At 43.3% G+C, this 10,873-nt stretch overlaps 1 protein-coding gene across 9 annotated transcripts in view; it reads left to right on the top strand.

Annotated features, from left to right (window-relative positions):
* The first annotated feature begins 473 nt into the window (after positions 1-473).
* Clybl (citramalyl-CoA lyase) overlaps positions 474-10,873 on the top strand; it is a 235,633-nt gene continuing 225,233 nt past the window's right edge. For 8 of the 9 annotated variants that reach the window (XM_048800676.1, XM_048800675.1, XM_048800681.1 and 5 more), the window contains exon 1: positions 474-595. In XM_048800676.1, coding sequence (XP_048656633.1) covers positions 519-595 — 77 coding nt within the window. In that variant the 5' untranslated portion in view covers positions 474-518. Of the gene's footprint in view, positions 886-10,873 lie in introns of all 9 variants that reach the window. The other variant, XM_048800679.1, reaches the window with a different exon arrangement.

Genomic DNA, 10,873 nt, shown 5'->3' with positions numbered 1-10,873 from the left:
TCTGACCCTATTATTGGCATGTACTATATGTTCCAGAGTGGAGTCTTCCCGCATTTTCTTTGACCACTCTTAAATTGCTAACCAAGGCATGCACATGTCGGGTTCACAAACTGTGTTAGATGGTATTTTGGCAAAATAAAGAAATCTCTAGAAAATTTAACCTGTTGTGGATGGAAAAATGCAAATTCTCTCAACAGTCAATTAAACCCAGAAGCGAGGGTGATTTGGATTCGGTCCTGGGAGAAACCGCTCAGGTGGAGACACCCGTGTGAGACCTATGCTCAGTTTCCCAGGGACGCGGGGAAGAAAGTCCTGAGGGCCAGCACAGCCCAGACTAGTTCCGGAGGGTGACCTTGCCCTTGGCTAGGGCCAGTAGGGACTCGCAGGGTGGGGCACGTGCACAGAGGGGCGTGGCTAGAGGGCGGAGCCAAGTTAAAGCGCAGTGGGAAGCGGTTGAGGGGCGTGGCTAAGAGGAGGGGGCGGAGCCAGGTGGGCGAGGGGGCGCGCACGTCGGGAAGATGGCGCTACGTCTGTTGCGGAGGGCGGCGCGCGTGACGGAGGCGGCGGCGGCGGCGGCGGCGGCGCTGCCGAGGCTGTGAGTGCAGGTCCCCAGTCCCCGCAGCCGGCCGGGGGTCGCGGACGGGCGGTCACCGCCACAACCCCACTGGCCCGGGCAGCGCCTCGGAGCCCTCGCGGGAACCCCGCAGAGGTGGCCCGCTGCGGGTGCCTCCCCGGGCGGGCCTTGCGTGGACCCGGAAAGCGGGTACCACGTTGGGTCGAGTGACTGGAATTCAGCCCGGGAAAACCAAACCCGTCTCCCCCCGCAGTGGCACTCGGAACGCGCGCGTCTTATGAGGGGCCTGGAGGAGTCCGAGGCAGCGCAGAGTGAGAGGCCTCGTTTGCTTGGTTCCCCGGTTCCCTGACCTTGGGTCTCAGGACCCTTTGCACGCCCCCAAATTTGGAGCGTCCCAAAGAGCTTTTGCCTGAATCTTATTGCTAACGATATTAGAATTGCCACAAATGTTTACAATAATTTGTTTTTAAAATAACAAAACCCTTTAAATTTTAACACAAATGATTTTTTGTTTTTCTTTCAGTGCTAGGGATTGAACCCAGGGCCTTGTGCTTGCTAGGCAAGTGCTCTCCACTGAGCTACATCCCCAAACGTGTCCCTCCCCCCCCTTTTAAATTAAAAAGTGAGAAGAGTGTAATCATTTTACATTTTCGAAATTTTCTTTGGCTTAATAAAGGATAACAGGAATCTTATGTTAGGCTGTTTTGGAGGAAATATTTGAAAGAAATTCTGGACTCTGGCAGATGAAGTAACTAGTTGAAAAGAGGACCAGCAGGCCCTGTCAAAGAGTCTCAAGGACCTCAAGTTGTCCTCTGGCCAAACTTTGAAACCCCTTATCTAGCACTTGCCTATTTGTTAATAGGATGAACGTACATCTCTTTCTTTTCCCCGACCACCATATAAAGAAATAAGTTGTTAGGTTCATAGGCAGAGAAGCCAAATTTATGTCTCCTGGTTCAGAATGTTTTACTCTGCTTGCTCCCCCATGGCCCACTGCAGGACCCACATGGTCTTATGCATCCCACCTTTCCAGGGAGCAGCTGGGGGGGTGTACCCAGGCCTTCATGGAGAGTTAATTTTCCAACCTGTGAAGGTTCCAGTGATCACACAAAGTTCATGACTTCTAACATACTTGGGGCTTAATGCCCAACACTCTTGGTCTTCCTTAGCACTGTAGCTTCACAGCACAACTACATACTCCCCACCAAGGCCACCAAAGAGCCTAAGTCAGGGGTTAAATAATCCTGGGTCCTGTCAGCTTTAGAACACACTAGAATGGGGTATGTAAAGAGCTGTTGACTGCTTACCAATGGCTTGATTTCTTTTTTCTTTCTTGGCACTGGGGATTGAACCCAGGGGTGCTTTACTACTGAGCTTTATCCCCAGCCATTATTATTTTTTATTTTGAGACAGAGTCTCACTAGGTTGCTCAGGCTGGCCTTGAACTTAGGATCCTCATGCCTCATACTCCCCAGTCACTGTGATTACAGGTGTGTGCCACCACATCTGGCAAGTCCCAGACTATCTTGTCAATCATGCTGTTGTCTCTGGCCATACTGAATATATATAAAAATACCCCACCCTCAAGGAGGAAGCATAACCCTTACCCAACAGAGCCAAGATATAGTTGTGTGAGTACTAGCTCCCTTGACATGCATATCTATAAATATTTCTATGTAGAACCATCTACAGTCATATTAAGCTACACATGAGTTCTTACTGATGTCTCTGACTCTAATCCATCATTACATGGACCACTCTAGCCACTTTCCTGTGTTCCTTGGTAAATTCCCCCCTCAAACAGGAAGAAGCCTGGCTCCCACCATCCACCATTCATTTACTTAATTGTTCAATTCCAGTATACATATGTAGCAATATCAGAAATGGTTAACCCAAATGCCATAGGAAAGAAGATAATCCACCGGAGTACAGTGTTTACATACAGTTTCTTTCCCTTTATTCTTATAGGCGCCACTCATTTCCAGAGGTACTTAGGACAGTGCCCTTTTCTGTCTGTTCCCTTCATAAAATTGTTTCATGAATCTATAATACAAGTAGATGCTCTTGTCATAGGCTGCATGCTTTCCCAGTATTCTTCTACCTCCCAGATGATTTTTATTTATTTATTTAATTTTTTGTGGTGGGGATTGAACCCAGGACTGTGTGCATGAGAGTCAGGCACTCTACCAACTGAGCTATATCCCCAGCCCTCCCAGATGATTTTTTAATTGTAAATATTAACATTCACTTTCGTGCTGTAAAGTTCTGTGGGGTTTGACAAATACATGATGTCGTGTATCTACCATGACTTTATTACAATATCATACAGAATAGCTTTATTTCCCTAAAGATCCCATGTGCTTTACCTATTTATCCATCCCCTCCTTCCAAGTTCCTGGCAAGCGTTCATCACATTACCATCTCTATATTTTGCCTTTTCCAGAATGTCATATAATTGGAATCATACAGTATGGAACTTTTAGACGGGATTCTTTAACTTAACAAGCATGTAAAGCTGGGCATGGACAAGTTCAAAGCCAACTTCAGCAATTTAGTGAGGCCCTGAGTAACTTAGCAGTTACTCAGGACCTGTCTCAAATTTTTTTTTTTTTTTTTTGAGAATTTTTAATATTTATTTTTCAGTTTTCGGCGGACACAACATCTTTGTTTGTATGTGGTGCTGAGGATCGAACCCGGGCCGCACGCATGCCAGGCGAGCACGCTACCGCTTGAGCCACATCCCCAGCCCCTGTCTCAAAATTTAAAACAAAAAGGACTGGGGATGTGGCTCAGTGGTTAAGTGCATAGGTTCAGTCCCAGTGCCGCATGCNNNNAAAAAAAAAAAAAAAAAAAAAAAAAAAAAAACAAAAGCAAAAAACCAAAACACATGTAAAGTTCCTTCAGGTCTTTTCACTGATTGATAACTCATTTCCTTTTATTGTTGAAAAATATTTCACTGTATAGATGTACCTTAGTTTATTCATTCACTTATTGAAGGATGTATTGGCTGCTTCTAGTTTTTCTTGCTTATAAACAAACCTGCTATATATATTTGTGTGTAGGTTTTTGTATAAACATAAGTTTTCTTTCTTTTTGAGATGGGCTCTTGCTATGTTGTCTAGAATTGAACTTGAGATCTTGCCACAGCCTCCCAAGTAATTGGGATTACAGGCATGCGCTGATGTATCCAGTTCCGACCTAAGTTTTCAAATCAATTGAGTAAATATCTAGGAGTATGATTGTTGAATTGTTTGGTAAGATTATGTTTAGTTGTATAAAAACTACCAAACTGGAGCTGGGGGTACATCCCAGCTTGCCTAGCATACCTTAAGTCCTGAGTTCAATCCCCAGTATGGTGGGGGTGGGGAGGATCACCAGTACTGGGGGAAAAAACAACAATTACCAAGCTGTCTTCCAAAGTAGGAGTCATTTTACATTTCTACCATCAATGAGTGAGAGTTCCTGTTGCTCTGCATCTTCACTAGAATTTGGTATTGTCAGTTAAAAAAAAAGAAAAAGTTAGCTATTCCAATAGGTATTTAGTGGTATCGTGTTTTAACTTGAAATTCCCTCAAATGATATTGAGCCTCTTTTGCTATCCTTATCGGCCATCTGTATGTATTCTTTGATGAAATCTGTTCAGATCTTCTGCCCATTTCTTAATTGGATTGTGTGATACTGTGATATAATAAGAAATATATATCTGGTTTCTGTCCCTGTTTTCTGGCACACAGCTCCTAAAACCCTTGGAATCTCCAGAGTGATAAGAGTGTCTTTTGTATGCTAATGAAATGACTGGTGTTTGGGGGATGGGATGCTATCAGCTGTCACTAGAAAGACCAAAGCAGGATTTGAGGGTTGGAATTTTAAACCCCACTCTCCCATCCTCTGGGGAGGGAGTGGGGACTGAAGTTTGAGTTGGTCACCAGTGGCCAATGATGTAATTGGTCATGGCTCCATAAAAAATCAAAAGGACAGGGTATGGAGAGCTTTCTGATTACTGAACACTTGGAGGTTCCTGGAGGGGGGTGTACATGAGAGGGCAGGCAGCTCTATGCATGTCCCCACGTCTTGCCCTATACGTGCTTTTCCTCTGTAACCTTTGTGATATCCTTTATAATAAACTAGTAAATGTGTTTGCCTGAATTCTGTGTCCTGTCCTAGCAAATTAATTGAAATCAAGGAGGGGTTCTTAAGAAGCCCTGACATAGGGCCAGTAGGTCAGAAGTGCAGGTAGAACAACCTGGGGCTTTTTATTTGTGGCTGTAGTGGGGGCAGCCTTGTGGGACTGAGCCCTTAACCTAAAACTCCAGGTGGAAAGTGTCAGAACTGAATTGAGTTACAGGAGACCCAGGTGGTGTCTGCAGGAGAAAAGAATTGCCTGGAGAAGGGGGAGACCCCCCCTGCACATCTGGTCAAAAGTGTTCTGTGCTGTGTTGAGGGTCTGCGAAGAGGAAAAACACTGGTTCTTCCTCTATCTGTCACGTTGGCTGTTTTCTTTTTCTTTCTTTCTTTTTTTTGGTGCTGGGGATTGAGACTAGGAGTGTTCAACCACTGAGCCACATGTCCAGCCCTTTTAGTATTTTATTTAGAGACAGGATCTTGCCCAGTTGTTAGGGGCCTCTCGAAGCTGCTGAGGCTGGCTTTGAACTTATGATCCTCCTTGCGCCCAGCAGGTTGGTTGTTTTCTTGTTGTTCATTTTAAAGTGTTGGTGGTGTATATTGGCCCTAAGTTCAGACTTGTGTTTTGCAAATATCTTCTCCAGTGTATGGCTTAGTTTTGCATTTTCTTTCTAGTGTCCTAGAACAGAGTTTTCAATTTTGGTGAAGTACAGCTTATCAGTTTTTTTCTTTTGTGGCCAAACCCAAGGCCACATAGACTTTCTCCTATGCTTCATTTCTTCTTTTTCTCTTTCTGTCCTTTTCTTTTTCTTGTGGTATTGGGAATTAAACTCAGGAACTCACACAGGGTAGACAAGCGCTCTACCACTGAACTGCACCCCCAATCCCTCTTAATTAATTTTAAGACAGGATCTCTCTAAGTTGCTGAGGCTGGCTTTGAGGTTTCGAGCCTCCTTCCTCAGACTCCCAAGTAGCTGGGATAACAGATGCACCACATGTCTTTATTTAGTGTTGGTTTCTGTAGGCTTGATTGTTGTTGTGTTCCTCTATTCCTCCTTTGCTGCTTTCTTTAGCATTAAGTGAATATTTTCTAATGTGATACTTTAAAGTTCTTTAATAATTTGTTACAGTATGCATTTCTTTTTTTTTTTAAATATTTTTTTTATTTTTAGTTGTACACGTTTATTTATTTTTTTTTATATGGTGTTGAGGTTTGAACCCAGGGCCTCGCGCATGCTAGGTGAGCGCTCTACCGCTGAGCCACAACCCCAGCCCCTACACTATGCATTTCAAGGTTAGTTTTCAGTAGTTGCTCTGGAGGGTTCATCCATAATATATACTTCTTTAAATTGTGGATATGTGTATGTAAAGTTTTCCTTTTGGCCATTTTAAATGTAGTTTGGTGGCATTATTATGTTTCAGAGTGTTGTGCAACCATCCTCACTATGTACAATTTTCATCACCCCAGATAGAAACTCTGCATTACACAATAACTCTCAATCCCCCTGCCCCGAACCTCTAACTTCGTGCTTTTTCTGTGAATTTGCCGACTCTCTAGATATTTTATGCAAGTGTATTCATCCTTTTGGTTTTGGCTTATTTCATTAATGCAGCAAAACATTTTTGAGGCTCACGCGTGGATCAGAACTTCATTCCCTTTTATGTTTGGATGATAATCCATTGAATGTATATTATCGTATATATCTTATCAAATCTCCTTTTGATTTATACTAAATTAATCCCTGGAGATACACAGATGTTACTTCCACATAGCTCTTTTCCTATTGCTTCTTTTTGTGGCATTATTTTTATACATTTTATATCTGTGTTACAAACGCAGAAACATATTACTGAAATTATTACTTTATATACTTTTACATTTTTTAAAGCTTAGAGAGATGCAAATACATACTTCTCTCTCTCTCTATCTATCTATCTATCTATCTATCTCTTATTGTATTGGTTATATTCACCTTTTTATTTACCATTCTTGGTTCTCCTGGTTTGTCCATGTAGATTTGAGTGCCTGTCTGGTGCCATTTCTTTAGCCCAGTACATCTTTGCTCCTGCCTACCTATCTTCTTTGTTCTGTTAGGAAACATACATTTCTGTATGTAGGCCTTTCAACACAATTGTTTAATATTTCTTTTTACAATTGCTGTGTGTGTGTGTGCGCGCGGGTGTGAGCGCGCATGCGGCACTGGGACTGAACCTATGCACTTAACCACTGAGCCACATCCCCAGTCCTTTTTGTTTTAAATTTTGAGACAGGGTCTCACTAAGTTGCTTAGGGCCTTACTAAATTACTGAGGCTCACTGTGGTCCTCCTGCTTCTGCCTCCCACACCACTTGGATTATAGGCTATACAATTACTTTTTAAATTAATTAAGAGACATGCATTTATAATCACATGATTACCTTTGCCACTGCATGGGGGGTTGAATACTGTGTGGGGTCACTTATTTTCAGTTTAATAATTTCTTTTTATTTTTTTGTATTGTGGAATTTAACCCAGGGGCACTCCACTGCTAAACTTTATCCCAGTCCTTTTCATTTTTTATTTTGAGTCAGGGTCTCATGAAGTTCCTGGGGCTAGCCTTGAACCTCATGCCTCAGCCTCCCAATTTGCTGGGGATCACAGGAGTGTGCCACCACACCTGGCTTTAGTATTTCTTGTAAGGTGGGTCTGCTAGCAAGTTTCTTTTGTTTACCTAGAAATGTCTTTACTTTGTCTTCTTTTTTAAAAAATTAAAATAATTTCTTTTTGCAGTGCTGGGAATCAAACCCAGCACTTCATGCATACTCACTCAGCAGGCCCTCTACCACTGAGCTGTGTCCTTACCTGCTTGCCTTCATTTTTGAAAGTAGTTTTGCTGGATATAGGATTCATGGTCCACAGTATTTTTCTTTGAAAGGCTTTGAATATATTCTCTTACTGTCTTCTTGCCACCATTATTTCTGATGAGATATCAGCTGTTGATCTTATTAGGGTTCATGTAAGTAATGAGTCATTTCTCTTTCTGTTTTCGAGAGTTTGTCTTTGAACAGTTTTATTATGGCAAGTGTGGATCTTTTTTAGTTTATCCTACTTAGAGTTTATTGAGTTTCTTGGATATTTATTTATCAATTCTGGGAATTTATTGACTATGATTTATTCAAAAGGTCTTTTTGCTCCCTTATCTCTCTTCTTTCCTTCTGAGACTCACATTATGAATAAGTTGGTACAAATGGATTGAAGGGTGATGGTGTCTCTCAGGTCTTTGAGCGTCTTTGTTCATTTTTCTTTCTCTTCCTCGGCTGTATGATCTCAACTGCAACCTTCAAGTTTGTTGGTTCTTCCCTGCTAGCTTGGATCATTTTCATTTTAGTTATTGTGCTTTCCAAATCAGAATTTCTACTGAGGACTTTTCTATAATTTTATCTTTATTGATAGTTTCTATTTACTGAGACATCTTTTGGCATACTTTTATTTAGTTCTTTATTTTTCAGATTTTATTTTTCTATTTTTAGTGTCAAGGCAGGGTCTTACTAAGTTGCTCAAGCTGACCTCAAACTTTTGAACGTCCTGCCTCAACTCTCCAGTCTCAGATCATGGGTGTGTACCACCACATCTGGCTCCTTTAATTCTTTGTAGTTTTTCTTTGCTTTTTGGAATACATTTGTAAATTTCTGATTTAAATAGTAAATTTAGTACCTGCACTTTCCCAGGGACCATTTGTATCAACTGCTTTTTTCTTCTGAGGACGGGCCATACTTTGGTGTTTCTTTGTGGGTCTTATAAATTTGCGTTGAAAGCCAGTTGTGAACCCACAGTTCATGACTGTGCCTTTGCCTTCACTTTCTGCTTGCACAGAGACTGAAGGTTGGTTAGACACGGAAGCTTAAGGTCTTCCGAAGTTTTCCTGAGCATGTATACAGCCTAGGCATGCACCCAGATACACATGTGCAGGCCTTCTAGATTCCTGGGAATATGTCAGAGCTTTTCAAATCTCCCTTTGGACATCTCATTCTCCAACTTTTCTTTTTAAGCTTTTTGGTTAGGCCATTGTTTGCTAGTTGTTATCCTCTAGCTCAGGTAGCTATGATGTTAAACAGTCGCTTCTGATCATTTTGACAGATGACCTCAGAGACAGTGCTGTTTCCACTGTGTGAGCCCTGTCTCAGGTCAGACAAAGCCTTGCAAGTGGGGTCTTCCAGTGAACCACCAGACAGGTCACATAGTGACATTCTCTGGGCATGGGGCTTTGAAAGAACTCTAATCCTGTTTTTTCCCCTTCACTGGCTGCCAGGCTACTGGTTTTCACTGTGATTGTGGGCTGTTGGATTTCAAAGCTACTACAAAACTGGAGAGAGGGATAGGATAAGTTCAAACCCCACAAAAATTGCTGTTCTGAGATTCATCCGTTTTTCTTGAATAAATGCTCTTGAGGTTGTGCAAGCCTTTGAATAATTTCAAGAGTTCTGCAAAGGTTGATTCTGACCATATTTGCCAAATGCATGATTAAAAAGCTGAAAAGCAGTAAGCAAAAATGTTTTGAGGCAAAAAGTAAGTTGAAGTAGTCCAAGAAATAGGAAACCAATCCTTTCAAATTGCTTGGGACTTTCCCAGTTTTAACATGGAAATCCCACATTCTAGGCAAGCCTTTAGTTTCAGAAAACCAAGATCATTGTTTACCTTAGAGATAGGGAAGGAAAGGCTGAAGAAGGAAGGAGGGTTATTATGAACAGGAGGAGGGTGGGGTTGGAGTACAAGGCAGAATTCAGGGCCCAGAAGGAGAGTAGTTGACAGACGATTGGAGAAAGGATGAAAAGACAGATGACCTTAGGTACAGACCAGTGGTTCAAGAAGGAGTGCAAGTCTCCTGGAGCAGCCTCAGTTCTAGAATGGAGAGGGAACATTCAGAATGTCTTAATGGAGAAACAAGGGCCAGTGTTGAAGATAGGCTGAGAGAAAGAAGAAGGAGACTGGAGGAACAGGCAATACCAGGGAGCCTGGAGCCAGGACGTGCCCTGGGGTGGACAGAGGAGTTGGTGGCAAATGAGATTTCCCAGAACAACTAGTGGGCCACAGTCAGGCTAGCCAGGCGTGGTGGCACATGCTTATAATTCCAGCTACTGTAGAGGCCACGGTAAGAGGATTACAGTTTGAGGCTAGCTTGGGTGATGTGACGAGACCTTGTCTCAAAATAAAATTAAAAAGGACTGGGGATGTAACTCAGTGGTATGATAGTGGTCTAGAACATATGAGGCCCTGGGTTCTGTCCCAGCACCATAAAAAAACAAAAAAACATAGAGACTGAAGAGCAAGAACTGCATGTGGGCCTGAACTGAGAGATGCAGATGTGTGGAGGGTGCCTCGTGGAGATGGTGGGGTTCCTGCAGGAGCTGTTTGCTAGTGCAGGGTTGTGCCATACCTGCCTGGTGGCGTTACCTCTTCCTAAGGCTCTTGCAGCTGTGTAGGGTTTGTTTTCCAGTGGTACCATGCCCTTGTGGAGTTGTTGTAGGGCCTGGAGCATGTGTGTGTGCAGGCAGGGAGCACACCAGGCAGTCCAGATGGCGGGAGGAAGCTGGGACTTAGTGATGAGATTTTTTTTGGGGGTGGGGGGGGTACTGGGAATTGAAGTCAGGGGCACTCCAGCACTGATCCACATCCCCACAGCCCTAGTTTGTATTTTAGCGATAGCCAACTCGCTGAGTTGCTTAGTGCCTCGCCATTGCTGAAGCTGGCTTTGATCCTCCCATCTCAGCCGCCTGTGCTGCTGGGATTACAGGCCTGCTGCCAGTGCCTCCTCCCTCTATTCCTTGCCTTGTGGATCCAGAGGAAAGTTGGGGAAGATTTTCTTACACAAGCTCCTTTCTACTGTATTCTCCCCTGAAAGTGTGGCCACTGAGAAGACTGTCCTCACAAGTGCTCCCCTGAGTGCCCCTGTTTTGCATTTGTTAAGAATGGCCTAGCACTTCATCCTTCTAGAAATCCTCCGTGATGAGTTGCTAATAGCGGTGTCTGTGAATGGAGTGCTCTCAGAGTTATGTTTGAAGTTTAGAAGGTGCACACGCAGTCTTGCTTGTGGCTTAGTCTGGCGAAGACAAGACGGATGTTAAGGAGCTAGTGTCCCTGGGAAGCTGACCTGCAGCATCGCTGCTGTTTCCCCAGTGGTTGTTTTCTCCAGTGATGGT

This window comes from Marmota marmota, unplaced genomic scaffold (genome assembly GCF_001458135.2).
Source record: "Marmota marmota marmota unplaced genomic scaffold, marMar, whole genome shotgun sequence".
Taxonomy (NCBI): domain Eukaryota; kingdom Metazoa; phylum Chordata; class Mammalia; order Rodentia; family Sciuridae; genus Marmota; species Marmota marmota.
This window is presented reverse-complemented; position numbering and strand designations above follow the sequence as displayed.